Source organism: Gracilinanus agilis, chromosome 2 (genome assembly GCF_016433145.1).
Source record: "Gracilinanus agilis isolate LMUSP501 chromosome 2, AgileGrace, whole genome shotgun sequence".
NCBI lineage: Eukaryota > Metazoa > Chordata > Mammalia > Didelphimorphia > Didelphidae > Gracilinanus > Gracilinanus agilis.
Genome location: NC_058131.1, coordinates 37,801,078 through 37,819,841, shown reverse-complemented (window position 1 = coordinate 37,819,841; position 18,764 = coordinate 37,801,078). Strand labels below are relative to the sequence as shown.

Here is an 18,764-nt window from a genome sequence, read left to right as displayed (position 1 = left end):
AGAAGAAGCTACCTTAGGACAAAGTATAGCTGCTCTGAAACTTTTCATCATTGTCCATGTAAACAATGATGAGAAGGAGCTGTTGGCATTATAATTTAGCTCTTTGGGCTGGGGAGACTGGACTTATGGAAAGATCAAGATTGGAGCAACTCAAGAGGCCTTGGGAAGGTGGTAAGGAACACAGAAACCTAGAGGGGCAATGCTAGGGAGTAATCTGTCCATTGCTAAAGGGTTTGAGGGGGAAGGTCTAGAGTGAAATGAAGGCTATTGGAGCAGAACCCAGCTCTGTTTCCTTTTTCCTCCTTTATACACATTTATCTGACCTATTTCCACCCCTGCTTTCCAGCTTCAAGCTGGCATAGTCCTGACTGCCACTGCACCAGAGTGTTAGGGCCATTGCCCAGGTCAGGGAAATAAGCTTTCATTCAGTCCAAAATAACATTTTTGTCAGAAGGAACTTGCAGTGAGAAATTTAGAGGGGCACCAGAATCAAAACCTTCATACCCTTAAATATAGAAATGGATGATGGGGCAACTTGATTCTTACAGTGCTTAGCTAGCAGTCCAGTGAGACCAACAGGTCTTTTTCTTGTGAATTCTTGTTCTTTTCTCAATTTGTGTAATTGATTGAACCCAGTTATAGTGTTTTTCATTTATTGCTTTAATTTCATCTCACTAAACATGACTTTGTGTTCTAGACTGCCAAGTTTTCCATTTGTTTTTCATGGCTGATCCTTTCATCCACTGTACAAAGATCAGATCTGCATTCCTGCTTCTTCTGCCCTTGGAGACAAAAAGAGCAAGTCAAATCCCACTTCTACTTAACAGTCTTTAGATTACAGCTAGTAGGTTGCCAGCATAAACATCCTAGTTTTTGAAGTCATCTTTCACTCTCTAACAGTGACATTCTTTCACAGGCCCTTTAGTCCGGCTTATACATGGAACAGGACCCCCGACCATGTTCTTCTGCAGAGACTCCCCTTTATCCCAGTTCTTCCTAAAATGTGGAGTCTAGAACTGAACACAGGAGTGTCCAGGCCTACTCTGCCTGAGGCTGCTACAGCCTCTCCCCTCCCTCCTTCCTTGTGGTGCGAGTCTCATACAGCATGAAACCGAGCTCAGCTGTTCTGACTCCAGGCTGCTGCTGAGCTGGTAAGCCCCTCCGTGAGTGCCTGATCCTTTCTTACACAGCCTGCAGGCTAGCGACACTTCCCATCCTTCCACTTGTACACTGAACTCAGGTGTGAACTTAACATTTGCCCTTTTATTAAATTTCATCATTTAGTCTTTGAGTCTTTTGATTCTGAGTGTTGTCTCATATTTTAATAGTCCCTCCCAGCTTAGTGTCATCTGGCAAACTTGCTTTATCAAAGTCCAGAATGAACATGGCCAGGGACAGATCCCTGGAAACCATCCAGTAACAGCTTCTCACTTGGTCAATAATGATTTCTTTTGGAACTCAACCATTCAGGCAATTTAAAATCCACCTAAATGTATGTATTCTTGAATTGCTAACCCCTCTTCATTGTCTGCAACGTTGGTATAAGGCAAACACTTGGCAGTATTCCTTTGATCTCCCATTTCTTCCAAAAAAGAATGAGGTTAGTCCTAAGACCTCTTTTAAAATTTGAAGCCTTTTCTTTTTATATCAGTTATTTCCTGAAGAGAGAAACTATACTTTCTCTTCCCTACCTGTGTTAAACCCTCCTGTATAAAAGAAAAATAGGTAATACTAACAATAGCTGAGATGTTTGACAGAACATGCAACATTCTGACCTACAATCTTTCCTTCATCTTCATAGGAGAGGAAAAGGTGTTTCTTCATCTGTCCATCCCTGTGGGACCAAGATTGGTCCTCATTTATTGTTATTTTCATTTTCATTTTTAGTCATTATATCCATTTTCCTATTTCTGTTTTCTTTCTCCCTCAATTCAAATAATTCTTCACATTTCTTTGAATTCCTCATATTTGTCATTCTGAACTGAAAAATCATATTCTATAAATAATAATATTCTGATACTTTTATTCACCACTGTTTAAAAAAATCCAATGCCCACTTGATTTCTAGTTCCTTGTTGCCACAAAGCATGTTCTCTGTAAATATTTTCTCAACATTGGACCTTTGGGCATTTGATTTCCTGGATCATATTACTGGAGTGTATGCCCAATTTTAGGGTTGTTGAGTCAAAGGATAAGGACAGTTTACTACTTGCATGATTTCAAATTGAAATCCAGAATGGTTAGACCACTTCCCAGTTATCATTGCTTCCCACAGCTCCTCCAATACTGTTCCTATTTTCTGTCTGCATTCCAGTTTGTGTGTTATTGCCTGAAACTTCAGAGTTGTTTTGACTTTTAAAAATTTTTTTAGTGATTTGGACCACTAATAGTTTGGAGTATTATTTGCAATATCTTTGAAAACTATTGGTATCCTTTGATTCTTATCTTTTGAGGTGTGACTGTTGATGTTCTATATTTTCAGGTCTCTCTATATTTTAGAAATAAGATATTGTGGTATTCCAGTCTCTCAAAGATCATGGACAGAAGCTCAACTGTCACAACTTTGCATTCTTCAGAATCTCAGGAGATATCCTCTGGGCTTTGTGTTTTGAACTGATCAAAGGTAACTAGATGTTATTTTTATCTTTCTGTGGGCTTCAAACTCTATATTACCATTTTATTTTATTCTGTCCTGTCATAGATCTGTCTCTAAAAGTTTCATTTCATTTCATATGATTGTGTACATATCCTGTTAGGAATAGAGGACATTGGAAATATTTTTCTTAATTCACTGAAGAAATTACTGATCCATAGAGAACTTGCTATGTATATTCAGTATCATGTGGTTCATAGGGGAAAGTCCTATGAATTTATCCCATCTATATATCATATATATATATATATACATATATATATATATATATCACTTTAGGGTGCCTGGCTCTTATATCCATGGCCCTTCCTTCTGATTCTAGGAAAAGATGGATTTTGAGTGGAATTGACTTCTCCCTCTGGAAAGAACCTGTATAAACTTACATCTAGATTGGGAGGTTATGGGGATGGCAGGTAATTCCTTCCTGGTAAGTCTAGAAACTAGAAAGAAAGGAGGATGAATGTTCTACATGACTTTTTCTGCTCTGTCAGTTCTTGCTCCTCAAGATTCTGGCTTTTTCCGAGAAGAGAAAACTGAAATAAAGGAAAAGATGACTTCTGGTTTCCTGACAGCCTGGTCTCAGGTGAGTTACAATTTCCTCTCTTGCCTGAAATGCCATCTCATTCCTGAAAGCATGGGCACCTTCTTTTCATTTTTCTCCATCTTCTCTTCTTAGCCAGAATGAATCTGGGGTCCTAAACATCTGTTGTCCTTTCCTAGCTGTCCTTATGGATGATGTAGGATTTTTAGAGTTCAGACCATGCAGTCAACCACAAACATTTGGTTTCAGCAGGCATTCTATCAGGAGATAAGACTACAAATTACAAAACCAAATAGTCCTCTCTTCAAAGAGTCAACATTCTATTCAGGGAGTCAGTATGGTTGTATAAAATGTAAATGGGAAATAAACAGTTTTAAAATGTGACAGTTCAATTCCCCATCAGGAATTGGAAGTGACCTTGAGTTCTTCAAAGTTATGCCAGAAGACACAAGCTCTTATAGTGTGTGCCATGGTAGAAAAGCTTTGAGTACAACCTTAGCAGCAGATTAAGGCTGTTTTCTGAGATCCTTCATAGCTGAGTGCAGAGAGGTACACCACCAGGAGGCTAGTCATCTGGGGATGAGTGGAGTAGGGAGGGTTTGAGGTCATAAAAAAAAAGAGAAGTACAAAATGACCCTCAATTCTCTTCACCCTCCATTCCTTCTATTTGGGTGGTGATGGTGGTATAGAAACAAAAAAAGGGGCAGAAGATGAACTTTAGTGTGAATACTAATATTCTAAATGTGATATCTGTGCAGTGACGGGGGTGGCAGGGAGGCACATGTTGCTGTGGAATTGGCATTCTTGCTATCAATGAAAGCAGAAGAAAAAAACAAATTTGTAGGTAAATGAAAAGAATGGTTCAGTATAACTTTTTGGAAAGGCAAAGAACAGAGTTGGTAAAGTGGAGTTTTTCATATGTTCAAAGGCAACAAGAAATATAATTTCCTGGGATATTTGGATATGTAGTACTAGTGATATACTAGTGAATTGGTCAATCAGTAAACTTTATTAAGGACATACTATATGCCAGGGACTGTCCTGAAACAGCTGGGAATACAAAAAAGAGGCAAAAGATAATCCCTGCCCTCAGGGAGTTTAAAATCCAATACAACATAAATAAGGGAGTGGTGGCACAAGGGAGTATTTTTTAATTTGCAAGGATATGGGAAACAAATGAGGAATAAAACAACGGTCTTTCTAACCAGACAAGATTTGACTGAGGCAATCCAGAGGAATTAGGTTCCTGCTGGAGGTGACACAACTGTGAAGACAGTGAAGGATCAATAGTCAAAATATCTGAAGGACGGAAGGATACCAAAAATGTGTAGGAAAATTCTCACTACCAAAGCCTTCTTAATACCAAAAAAAAAGACAACCAAGAGAACACTATAACTCCTGACCCATGTATGTCTCCTGCCCCACGTATACAAAATATTTATATGTATTTAAATCCAGACCCTACTCATTCTACTATGTACTGAAGTCTTCTAAACCCTGTTGCTATGCCCTTCAGATGCGCAGGCACTCTCAACGGACTTGCCTGTCTTCCTAATGATCTTTGGGCCTTGCCACCCTCAACCCCGTTGTATCCTTAGGACAACTGGGTCTTTCCATACCTCTGGCAGATGGACTCTCATATGTATGTTATCTCCCCCAATTAGAGTTTGAGCTCTTTGAGACAAGGACTATCTCACCTTTTCTGTTTCTGTCCCTAGTGCCTTGCGTAGGGCTTGGCCTATATAAAGCACTTAATAAATGCTATTTAATTTGTAATTACATTGATCATATGTCTGTTAAAGTTGTTTTATAACCTCTTCTCCTGGGTCTGCTCACTTCACTCTGCATCACTTCATACAAGTCTTCTCAGGTTTTTCTGAATCCATCTTTTTCTTCATTTCTTACAGTACAGTAATATAGTATGTCCATTTTGTTCATATGCCATAATTCATTGATAAGGACTCACTTCGTGTCCAGTTCTTTGCTATAATAAAAAGTACTAGTATGAAAGCTTTTGTAAATATATATCCTTTCCCTCTGCCTTTGATCTTTCTGGACTGTATGCCTAGTCAAAAGTGTACACAGTTTAATGATTTGGGAGAATATAGTTCCAAATTGTTATCCAGAATGGTTAGATTAATTCACAACTCTGTTACTGATCTTTCTTCCTACAACACCTTTAGCATTTTCTGTTTTCCTTTTCTATATTTTTGCCACTCTGTTGAGTGTAAAATGAAACCTTAGCATTGTTTTAATTTTCATTTCTCTAATTACTAGTACTTTAGAGCACTTTTTTTTCCTATAGTTGTTGATAGCTTGCTTTCTTTGGAAAGTTGCCTGATCATTGCCTTTGACTATTTAGCTATTAGAGTGTGAATTTTAAAATTAATATATAATAACTAAAATACTATATTTTATAAAGTTTATTAATAACAACTAAAGTAAAAAGCTAGCTAAAAAAGGTACTAACTCAGCCATGCTCCTGGAGAAGAGAGAGGCAGAGCTTCAGAACTTATACAAATGTGACCATGCAATGTGGTGGAGAGATTAAAAAGAATTTTGGAAAATACTAAGGGACTTCTGGGGGATGAAGTCCAAGGGTTCAAGAATTTCTAACTATACATGAGAATGCCTCTTTCCTATATATTGTATCAGTTTCCTATATTTGTGTGTATGTTGTCTATAAGATCTTCATCTAAGACATTTACTACAAAGATTTTTTCCAATGAACTGTTTCCTTTCTAATTCTAACTGCAGTGATTTTTGTGTTTGCAAAAGCCTTTAAAATTTAATTTATCAAAAATTTCCATTTTAATTTTTATAATCATGTGTCCCTTATTTGACCAAGAACTCTACCTATCCACAGTTGTGAAAGGAACATTTCTCCTTTTCCCTCTGATTTCATTATGTTATGATCTTTAACATTTATATCATTGGAAGATTACTTTGATGGATGTGAGAAGTTTCTGTAAGTCTGCTTTTAGACCAGCTATAGCTGTTTGTCCCATATTTGCTTTATTTAGAGCAATTTCTACTTCCATATGCAGTAAAAGGATGACTTTGTTGTCCAAATAGAATCATTACTGAAGAAAAGAGTTTGTTGTAGTTCCTTTCCATCTTTCATTCTTTTATTAACCCTCAGGTTTCATCCTTCAAAAGCCTTCAGGATAATCTGGTATAATTTGTTCTCACCATGCTTTCTATGGAACTTTGTTTCTCCTTGATTTATTAATGTGACACTGTTCATGTCAGAGGACCCTGCTTGTGAGATTTCATCATCTATAGCCAGCAGCCTCTTGATTTTTATTTCCTTTCCAATCAGAAAGACAAGAATGCTAAAGACAATGTTTTAGGGTATCAACTAAAAATAATATTACCTCAAGAAATACCTAAGGGGTGGGGGGAGGCCACAAGAGTCCAGAAAACTTGTTGTAAAGTCTAAGCCTAGCCATCCCAAGAGCATTAACCAATCAAGTTAGAAGAAGGACAACAACCAAGAAAAAGGGAATAGATTTTCATCCTTCCTATACAATACCATTTTCTGCCAGTGGTACCACCACAAGTAGATTATTCTAACATAGCAATCCCTAATGTTCTCTAGTATTAGAAAATTAATGGAAAGTAGGATCAGCTATACCAGAATTACATTTGTGATGACTTCTGTTTACAAAGTATCAGTGCAAGAAAATAATACAACAATGGGTAATTTTATACTCATCAGAAAAATTAATTTATACTAAGGAAGTTGTACACAAGAATGTGCTCCATAAATGAATGAATGGTGCATCCAACGGGCCACTGATGGCTTTAAAACAACAAGCAACAGATATCTTATGGAGTCAAATAGAAATAGTTCGGGGCATAGTTGGGCTTTTTTAGTTTGTTCACCCACCATGCTAAGTACCAAAAAACTGCTTGCCTTTGTACACTTCATATACATCTATGTATGTCTTTGGTGAAAGCTAATCACATCTCCTTATCTCACATATAGAAAAATAACTTCCAGGTCTTCATCACAAGACTTGAACGCAATGAAAGAAGTAAAGACCTGGCCAACCTTCTAAAAATACATACAAAATAAAAGGCAAAGGGGGGGGGATGAGGGCAGCTGGGTGGCAGCTGGGTGGCTCAGTGGATTGAGAGCCAGGCATAGAAATGGGTGGTCCTGGGTTCAAATATGGCCCCAGACACTTCCTAGCTGTGTGACCCTGGGCAAGTCACTTAACCCCCATTGCCTAGACCTTATCGCTCTCTGCCTTGAAACCAATACACAATATTGATTCTAAGACAGAAGGTAAGAGGTGTTTTGTTTTTGTTTTTGTTTTTGTTTTTTTAAGGCAAAGAAGACTAAGCAGGAGAAGGTCTAACTTTGAAATGTCAATGGGTAAATTTTCTGCAGCTGAATGAAGATTCATAGTTATTCAATTGAGTGAAAGAGAAAGTAGAAGAAAACCTTTGCTATGTTTATTTTATTTATTTAAATAATAATCATCATAATAATAATCCTGTTAATGAGCCAAGCTCATCTTTTAAAGCTCTCCTCCAACCAACCATCCATCTTGATGCATGTATTAAGGTCATAGGACAGTCCCCTATCAAAGCAACGTAATAAGAGATAACTTTTTCATTGTCAATTCTGCCATAAGAAAACCAACCATTTACCATAGTCCTGGGCATGCTATGTGTAAAGTCCTTATGAAGGAAGGTCTTTGAATGAATGGAGGCCATCCATTTGCTCCTCTGCATGGGTGACACAGTGCTGATTGCCCAGAATACTGTATCTCCTCCTCAGTTTAACTACAGCCACTCCAGAGAATTTGTCTTAGTAATCCGTGGATGATGAACCTATGGTTCAGACAAAGATTTAAAATCAAATGGGCGGTCCATCAGTTTATCTAGTTAATACAGGTGCTGTAGATTGACAGTGAGCTGATTAGGAGGAAGAGATGAGACTTGACTGTGAGAAATTGCCTAGTGCTTAGTGCAGTTCAGTCTCCATGTCTTTGCACAAGCCATTCCCCATGCTTGGAGTGCAGAGAGCAGCTTAAATGCCACTGTGTACACAAGAGATTCATTCTAGCTACTCATGTCTTTTCCTTGAAATTACCTTATATCTTTTAAAAAATATACTTATATGTACATATTTTTCCTCTGATATAATATAAGCTCTTGAGGGCAGGTATATTTTGGTCTTTTGACCCCGTTTCTTAGAACTTAGTAGGCATTTTAATAAATCATTGTTAGTTAATTGAGTCCAATCTTCTCCTCAAACAACAAATCTTTTTTTTTTAAATGGCTTTGACTAGACCATCTTAGATTCTCCAAAAGAGACTTTCCAAAGCACCAACATGTAGGTGATCAAGGGATAATTAAGGAACATAGGCTGAGCCTTAAGCATAATGTCAAATTGTTCCTTTTCCCCTCAAGAAATAGGTCTCTTTCTCTCCTTTCCTCCCTCCCCCCACCTCATACTCACTCTTTCTCTTTGTGTGTGTGTGTGTGTGTGTGTGTGTGTGTGTGTGTGTGTGTATGGTGAGACAGTAATTATAGTAGATTGTGAGCTCCTTGAGAGCAAGGACTGTTTACTTCTATTTGAATTTGTGTTTGTGTATATGTCTTCATATGTATGTGTACATCTATATATACACACATAATTTATGTATCTAGTATATGTGTTTTACATATTTACATATATATATTTGTCTCTATAAATATATGATATACACATTCCTGTAAATACACACAAAAAGAAATACAGCCTTCGCACTCAAGGAGCTTACAATTACATGGAGAATGAAACAAAAAAAGAGGAAACTAAAGCCAGCATGAGGCAAGAAAAGGTACCCAGGTAGTAGGGGTATTATAGAGAAATCCAGATAAGTCCAAAACCAGTATAGCAGTTGGGAAGTGGGAAGAGGACTGTGCTGAAACCCCTCTTTAAATGGAGATTTTGAAATAATTAGTTAAGTATTTAGTAATTACATTCTGTGTACAAAGCACTCTGCTTTAAATTTCTTCCCCTCTAAAGGCAGTGTGGGATAGATTCTACTGGACAAGGATTAGTAGTTAAAACTAGTAATTAAAATTAGAAAACCAAGTAATTGGTCTTCAGCAGAACAATGTATACAGTAACAATAATATTGTAAAGACAAACAACTTTGAAAGACTTAAAAACTTCAATCAACACGATGACCAACAGCTCCAGAGGAACAATGTTGAAATATGCCAACTCCTCCTGATAGAGGGGATAGGCTCACTATACATGTTTGTAACAGGTTTTATTTTTTGTTTTTCTTTCTGTAGGGAAGGGGAGAGGGAAAGGAGAGAATGTGGATCTAAAAATGAAATTTAATTAGAAAAATGTTTTTAGGGGGCAGCTGAGTAGCTCAGTGGAGTGAGAGTCAGGCCTAGAGACAGGAGGTCCTAGGTTCAAACCCGGCCTCAGCCACTTCCCAGCTGTGTGACCCTGGGCAAGTCACTTGACCCCCATTGCCCACCCTTACCAATCTTCCACCTATGAGACAATACACCGAAGTACAAGGGTTTTAAAAAAAAGAAAAGAAAAATGTTTTTAAAGTACCTAGTTTTTGAATCTCACTCTGACCCATATATAAACTGTATCACCTATGAATAATAACAGGCCCAACAGAAAGAGGCAAATTTCGTATTCAAGATATCATTAAATCTTTGTGTGATGAGACCCCATGATTAGATTATCACTGTGGAAAGATGTAATTTATTCAAAAGATCTAAGAAAGGTAAAGGTGGGAGTAGGTAGCAACTTTGTATATTAAGAAGAGGCCATCACATGAAGAAATGTAGGAACCAGAGAGGTTTGGCAAAAGCAATATCCTAGCCCCATGCAAATTAGGCCAATTTTTTGTTGAAAGGGATTAAGACCATCCTTGAGTCTTGGTAGCTCAGGAGACTAAAGGCTTTGGCTACTGATAGTACTTCCTGGTCACGTAAGTATAAAACAGCCTGGAGGAACTTCAGGATAGCTCTGATACTTGGTTAGGTTGATGGATCACTATTGACAGCTCAAGCTTCTTTTAGCCCAGTTAACTCGATGTCCTCAGTGCCTATCCTAGTTTTTTATTTTATTTACACAATTACAGTAGTTTTATTTTTTCAATTTAACATGTAAAAATAATTTTTGGCATTCATTTTCTAACATTGTGAGTTCCACATTCTCCCCTTCCTTCCTTTGCCCTCTCCTTGAGGCACCATTTTGTTATTGGATATATGTATGCTATCATACAAAACGTATTTCCCTATTTGTCATCTTGTGGGAAAAGACCCCCCAAAAGAGGGAAAAAACCATGGAAAAAAGTGAAGAATGGCCTGCTTTGACCTACATTCAGATTCCATTAGTTCTTTTTTTTTATTTTTTAGAAAAATTTTTCGCATGGTTACATGATCCATGTTCTTACTCTCCTCTCCAGTACCCCCCCCCCAGCCCCCATAGCCAACACGCATTTCTACTTGTTTCTTCATCAATCAAGACCTCTTTCCATATTATTGATAGTTGCACTGGGGTGTTCATTGAGAGTCTATATCCCAAATCATGTCCGCATCAACCCATGTGTTCAAGCAGTTGATTTTCTTCTGTTTCCACTCCTGCAGTCCTTCCTCTGAATGTGGGTAGCATCTTTTCCATAAATCTCTCAGAATTGTCCTGGGTCATTGCATTGATGCTAGTACAGAAGTCCATTACATTCGATTTTACCACAGTGTATCTGTCTCTGTGTACAATGTTCTTCTGGCTCTGCTCCTTTCACTCTGCATCAGTTCCTGGAGGTCATTCCAGTTCACATGGAATTCCTTCAATTTATTATTCCTTTGAGCGCAATAGTATTCCATCACCAGCAGATACTACCACAGTTTGTTCAGCCATTCCCCAATTGAAGGGCATCCCCTCGTTTTCCAGTTTTTTGCCACCACAAAGAGCACAGCTATAAATATTTTTGTACATGTCTTTTTCCCTATGATATCTTTGGGGTACAAACCCAGCAATGGTATGGCTTATTAATTTACTTATTTAGTGCCATACCTATCAAACTACCAAGAAACTTTTTTGATGAATTAGAAAAAACTATAACAAAGTTCATTTGGAAGAACAAAAGCTCAAGAATATCAAGGGAAATAATGAAAAAAAAATGTGAAGGAATGTGGCCTAGCAGTACCAGATATTAAACTACTATAAAGCAGTGGTCATCAAAACAATATGGTACTGGCTAAGAGACAGAAGGGAGAATCAGTGGAGTAGACTTGGGGTACGTGATATCAGCAAGACAGTGTATGATAAACCCAAAGAGCCCAACTTTGGGGACAAAAATCCAACAGTTGACAAAAACCGCTGGGAAAATTGGAAAACAATATGGGAGAGAATAGGTTTAGATCAACATCTCATACCCTATACCAAGATAAATTCAGAATGGGTGAATGACTTGAATATAAAGAAGGAAACTCTAAGTAAATTAGGTGAACACAAAATAGTATACTTGTCAGATCTCTGGGAAAGCAAAGATTTTAAAACCAAGCAAGAGTTAGAAAAAATTACAAAATGTAAAATAATTTTGATTACATTAAGTTAAAAAGGTTTTGTACAAACAAAACGATGCAACCAAAATCAGAAGGGAAACAACAAACTGGGAAAAAATCTTTATAACAAAAAACTCTGACAAAGGTCTAATTTCTCAAATATACAAGGAGCTAAATCAATTGTACAAAAGAATCAAGCCATTCCCCAATTGATAAATGGGCAAGGGACATGAATAGGCAATTTTCAGATAAAGAAATCAAAACTATCAATAAGCACATGAGAAAGTGTTCTAGGTCTCTAATAATTAGAGAAATGCAAATCAAAACAACTCTGAGGTGTTATCTCACACCTAGCACATTGGCTAAAATGACAGCAGAGGAGAGTAATTAATATTGGAGGGGATGTGGCCAAATTGGGACATTAATGCATTGCTGGTGGAGTTGTGAACTGATCCAACCATTCTAGATGGCAATTTGGAACTATGCACAAATTGCTCTAAAAGAATGCCTGCCATATCATTAGTTTTTTTTCTTTAGAAGTGGATAGCATTTCTCATCAAAAACTCTTTAGGGTTATCTTGGATCATTATGTTGTTGAGAGTAACTAAGTGCTTCATAGTTCACACATTATTGCTATTGCTGCATGTAATATTCTTCAGGTTCTGCTTACCTCACAATATCAATTCATGTAGGTCTTTCCAGTATGCTTATCTTTGTTGAATAGCCTTCTTCTGCAACGACTAAGCAAATCTTTTTCTGTTAACTTCTGAATGACCTACACATGGCTAATTTTGTTCCTTCAGGTAGTATTTTTTTTTAAACCCTTGTACTTCGGTGTATTGTCTCATAGGTGGAAGATTGGTAAGGGTGGGCAATGGGGGTCAAGTGACTTGCCCAGGTTCACACAGCTGGGAAGTGGCTGAGGCCGGGTTTGAACCTAGGACCTCCTGTCTCTAGGCCTGACTCTCACTCCACTGAGCTACCCAGCTGCCCCCCCCACTTCAGGTAGTATTTTATCTGTACAAGTCTTTTGTGTGATTTGGTAGGTTGATTGCCACATATTTTTGCATTTTATAATTATTCAGAAAGGGATTTCCCTATTATTGCCTTTTAGATTTTGTTCTAATATCGAACCAGGACTATCAGAATATTGGTCTGAGTCAGGACTAGTCCTGAACATGTAGGATAACATAGCAGAGAACACTGGGTAAAGATAGATAGAGGTAGACATTGGAATAATGTTGCTACTGAAATATTTTACTGTCTATACTAAGAGTGGAACTAGGTAAGGACTTAAGGAAACCTCTTAAGCCTGGAATAGAGGCATGATTACATGGAGATGGGAGACTTGAATGATTTGTCCATCTATTCAATAATTCATAACCATTCTCTCTGCTAAAAGTGGTAATCAGTTTCCTGACAGTTACAGTTTAATTCTTTACAAGACAAAGTATTAAATTTCCCCAAAGGGAAATTCTGTCCTTTCTCTTACAGGGAAGAACTGATTACTGGGTTGGAAATAAGAGCATTCTTTGATTCTCATTTGTCCATAATGATAATTTCCACTCACCCCCTCAGCCTACCCTACCTACCCCTCCAAATCACCATGTTTTAATGGGTTCTGTGAATTCCTGGAAGAAAAAGAAGTAATAGCTTTGGAAGAATTGCAGGGTCATATTTTTTAAGGGACATAAAATTTACAGGCAAAGCATTCGTATTTGCTCACTCATTTGCAGCCTGGCTTCTGTCCAAACTTTAACTCTGTCCAAAATATAATTTTCAGGACTAGAGGATGATTAATGTGATGTGTATAATTAGAAATTAGTATGATTTTTTTTTAGGGGTAAAGCATACTGAGTACTTTGGGCTCAGGGTGAGAAATGATCCATAAGACTCACTTTGAGTGTTTGTTACATAGAGTCTAGAACAAAGGGAGGTACAAAACAACACAAAGTTCTCCAAACTCTAAATGCTATAAGAACCACCTCCTGTGAGTTGTACCAACCTCACTTCTCCCTTAATGCTTTTCAGTGAACACCAGTGTGTTCTGATCTTTCAGAAATCCCTGACATTCCAAGATGTGGCTGTGGAATTCACCCAGGAGGAATGGGGGCTGTTGGAACCAGCTCAGAAGGACCTGTTTAGGGAAGTGATGCTGGAGAACTATGAGAACTTTGTCTCCCTTGGTAAGGCTGGCCTCTTTCTCAAGTCATACAAAGGTGACTTTGTAATCTCACTTTGAAAAAGATGTTGGAAGTCAGAAATAAACTTAGCCACATTTAACCTGGTATGTAGTTTGTAATTGTAAATGCATAGGATGTGGAGAGATTTCTAAATCTTTTGATGTTGATGGTCTTTTTGTTTTTGCTCCCTCTTTTTAGATCTTTCCAGAACACCTTTGTTCTCTACAACTAGAAATCAGCAGCTTTACTGGGCTGTCCTCCTAAGGCTACAATTTCTCTACCATCCATTCTTCTTGATCAGAGTTTTAGCGTAGCTACCTGAAAACAAAAACATCTATCCTCTTAGCACAGAGTGTCTAAATTACTTCGAACCCAAATAAAAACTTGTTTCTTATTTCTCATACTTAATCAGAACACAAAGCAGAGCACCCTTCCAAAGCCCTTCATATTCTCTAAAAGCTAAGAAGGCAAAGAGAATTCTAAGATGTTTGTCTCTTTATAGAATTTTTCTAATTATTACTCCATGTTCAGGGCTTCCAGTTTCCAAACCAGATGTGACCTCCCACTTGGAGAGAAGGGAAACATTCAGGCTGCCAGAGGAAGTAGTCCCAAGAAGCACTTACCTAGGTGAGTGAACAAAAACCAGTCCAGTGGGTGTGATTGTGACTCAGTAGAGGGGGCATTACCTTTGATACTTTCCTTAAGGTCCTCTCAGCTTCTCAAGAAAGGTTATGACTGTCTGTCTCTCTTGAGCTACTTCCTACAACTTCATTTTTCAGTTCAGCAAATGAGTCTCCTGATCTCCTTCATATTTCCTTACATTATTGGAGAATTATTTTTTCCTTTTTTTCCCCTGATGCTGAAGAAAAGCAGTGTGATATAGTGGGTAGGACTTTGGAACTGGAGTCAGGAAGACCTGGGTCTGAATCCTGCCTTAGACACTTACCCTAAGGTAGTCAGTTAATCTCTCTGAACCTCAGTTTCCATATCTGTAAAATGAGGAATTTGCATTTGATGGCCTCAGCTTTATCTTCCATCTCTATAATAAGAATCTTAAGATCCCTCTGCCTGTACTCTGGTTTTCATTCTTTCTTGCCCCTTCCTATGATTATTTTTTCTTCTTATCATATCTTTACTTCCTTCATGTTCAAAGATTCTTTTTCTTCAGGTCTAGATAAATATGGCTCCAGTTTAAAAGAATTCAGCCCTTGCTTGTTCCTTTTGCCTATTCTGTTTGCCTTTTCATTCTCCTCCATTTATTACCAGATCCCACAAACATGAGGGAGGGAGGGGTTTTGATTCTTACAAATGTGGATTGTATTAGAATAGTGGTGCTGCAGTGATCAAGGGGGGCAGTGATGGCCACAGGTGCATTTATCTTTCCGATTAATTGCTATTAAAATTTAAAAAAATAATTTCCAGGAACACTAAGTAATATTTTTGTGGACAGGGAGTGGTAGGCCAAGAAAGTTTGGGAACCACTGTATTAGAAGATTTCTTGAATCCTTTACAAATCAGATTCCATTCTCACACTGGAAACACTTGCAGTCCTATAGCCTCTTCCTTTTTTGGGGAGTTATTTCCTAGAATTTCTGTCTTAGGAAGCAGCTGAGTACAAGAAGGGGAGAAAATTGCTTTTTTTATCTTCATCTGAATAAGATCATAAGCATTATTTCCTGATAATATTTCTGATATTTTGCGGCCTTTTGTGGTCAACTTTAATCCCCAAGATTTATGAATATGACCTGCTGCTAAACCAAGTATCTACAATATTTTGTTTGGTCAATTGATATTTTAAGCTAATGTATAGAATTTTGTTTTTATTTTCATTACATTTTAAATAGCTTTTCTTGGCTCATTCTTTAACCTGTTGAGATTCTGACAAAATTCTGACTTTCTAGCCACTGAGCCACCTGGTTGCCCCTTGACAAAATATTTTAAAATCACTCTTTTTAGTAATTTTTTTAACTGACTGCAAACTCAGTGGACTGTATGTACACCATTGTTCATATCTTAACAACATCCACAAAGTTGTCTTGAAAAATTTTTAAGTGGATTGCTTAAAATTAGATATTAGTTACCTAAATCCCTCATTCATATGTTCTCAAAACATTAATAATTTTGAGTCTTAGGGAATCAGCATTTTTCTTTTTCTAAATACTCAAAATAGATCATGGAATTTTGCCAAATATTGGCTTCAGATTTAGCAATCTATGTTTTCTAGAATTAATCTGTTACTTTTTCAACATTTCATTAAATCCTTGGTAATTAGGTGTTCTATTTACTGTCTCTTTATCTTCCTTGGACTTGAGTTCCTTCTTATGAATGTTTGTTTTGCCTATTCCTGATTGTTCTTCATTGTCTTTGATAAAAGCCACAATTGAGAACTTAGTAAAACACAGCACTTTTCTTTCATAACATCATTGAATATTGACACCTTTTTTCCACCCCCCAGATTTTCTTCATGAATGTAATATATTTGGACGAAAATATAGTTTGGGGACAATCCTCATCCCATGGCAAAGAGTTCCTATAGGAAAATATCTTCATAACTACAATACACTTGGAAAGAGCTTCAAACATTTTTCAGATCTGATTGAACATAATAGACTTTCTATAGGGGAAAATCTTTATGCTTATAATAAATTCAAGAAGCCCTTCATTTACCATTCAAATGGTATTCATTACAATGATATATTTAATCAAGAAAAACACCCTAACTGTGATGACTATGGTGAAGCCTTCAGCATCAACTCATGCCTTTTGGTACATCAAAGAATTCATACTCCATTGAAACCATTCGAATATAATGAATGTGAAAAAGCTTTCAGTCCAAAGGGAAATCTCTTTTCACATAAGAGAATTCACAGTGGAGAAAAGCCCTATAAATATAATGGCTATGGGAAAGTCTTCAGCAATAATCAAAAGCTATCTCCACATCCAAGAATCCATACTGAAGAAAAGTATCACAATTATAATGAATGTGATAAAATTTTCATGCAAAGCTCATCCATTATGCAGCATCAAACAATTTTTACAGAAGGGAAACCCTACACATGTAACCAATGTGGGAAAATCTTTAGCAGTAATAACTATCTTATTCAGCATCAAAGAATCCATACTGAAGAAAAGCCCTATAAATGTAATGAATGTGGAAAAGCCTTTGTTGATAATCAAAACTTATTACAACATCAAAGAATCCATAGTGGAGAGAAACCCTATAAATGTAATGAATGTGGGAAAGTCTTCATCAATAATCGAAACCTATCACGACATCAAAGAATCCATAGTGGAGAGAAGCCCTATAAATGTAATGAATGTGGGAAAGCCTTCTGTACAACTTCTCGTCTTGATGTACATAAGGTAATTCACCCTGGAGAAAGACTCTTTGAATGTAATGAATGTGGGAAAGGCTTCAGGTTTAGGTCTGCCTTTATGAAACATCTGAGAAGTCATACTGGAGAGAAACCCTATGAATGTAATGAATGTGGGAAAGCTTTCAGCTGGAAGGGAAACCTTAATACACATAAGAGAATTCATACTGGAGAAAAACCATATTTGTGTAATGAATGTGGGAAAGCATTTAGCAATAATGAAAGCCTAACACGACATCAAAGAATCCATACTGGAGAAAGACCCTACAAGTGTAATGAATGTGGGAAAAGCTTCAGGCAAAGCTCATCCCTCATGCAGCATCATAGAATTCATACTGGGGAGAAACCTTACAAATGTAACGAATGTGGCAAAGCCTTCAATAATAGTCAAAATCTAACAAGACATCAAAGAATTCATACTGGAGAGAGACCCTTTGAATGTAATGAATGTGGGGAAGGCTTCAGATTTAGCTCAAGTCTTATGAAACATAAGAGTAGTCATATTGGAGACAAACCTTATAATAATAATGAATGTGGGATAAATTTCAGCCAGAAGGGAAACTTTAATACACTTGAGAATTCATACAGGTGACATCCTCCATCCCCTTGAAATATAATGAATGTGGGAAAATCTTTAATCAGAAAGGAAACCTTAAGAAAACTAATACTAAACTAATTCTAATATTAAGGAAAAACCTTTTTAGTGTGAGTGTCAAAAAGCTTTCAAATGGTTTGGAAACATAGTCTTCCTGCCTAGACATAGACAATAGGAGCTAGAAAACTGTTGAATGTAAGGATTGTGAGAAAAGCTTCATAAGGAAGTCACATTTGCTGCACATTAGAATTTTTATCCTGATGACTAAGACATTCAGGGTAATGAAAGGGGGCAGACTTTTAAATTATAGACCTTGAGGACTTACCATAAGAAATAATATTGGAGAAATAAATCTTTTTAATGTAATCAATGTGTGAAAGTAATCAGACTGGATCAAATTTTTCCTATGCATAAGGGAATTATTACTGTACTCTTAAGTTTATAGTGTATGTGGGAAAGTTTCAGCTAGTAGGAATAACTTTCAGACAATTTGTACTCATGAGAATCTCTGTGAATGTAATTTAAAAATCATGGGAGATTCAATTACCTGTGCAGATATAATCATATAGGAAAAAGTTTCTGAAATTTTTGTAGTCACAGAATTTCCAAGTGGCCACAGAGATCATCTAGTCCACCTTTTATCTGTAAAAGAATCCTGTGTACACTATCAAATAACTCATTATCCAGCCTTTGTTTTAAGATCTCTAATAAGGAGAAACCAATGTCTTCTGAGGTAGCCAGCTCCATTTTTGGATAACGCTAACCATTAGGAAATTTATCCTTATGTCAATCCTAAATTTGCCTCTTTTCTTCTAGTTTTACTAACTATAGCCAAGCTGAACAGGCACAATACCATTTCCCTTTGATAGCCTAT

The 18,764-nt window shown here is 37.0% G+C and overlaps 1 protein-coding gene and 1 long non-coding RNA gene across 2 annotated transcripts; both read left to right on the top strand.

The window, feature by feature from the left end:
* The first annotated feature begins 2,543 nt into the window (after positions 1-2,543).
* LOC123234535 lies at positions 2,544-7,596 on the top strand. The gene is made up of 3 exons (XR_006505342.1): positions 2,544-2,623; positions 3,145-3,236; positions 7,532-7,596. It is a non-coding gene; the product is annotated as an uncharacterized LOC123234535 (long non-coding RNA).
* Positions 7,597-13,758: 6,162 nt separating this feature from the next.
* Positions 13,759-17,887, top strand: LOC123233184 (zinc finger protein 665-like). Its single transcript, XM_044659335.1, has 2 exons — positions 13,759-13,924; positions 16,377-17,887. Exons 1-2 carry the CDS (start codon positions 13,759-13,761, stop codon positions 17,885-17,887), a joined length of 1,677 nt encoding a protein of 558 aa, XP_044515270.1.
* The last annotated feature ends 877 nt before the right edge of the window (positions 17,888-18,764 follow it).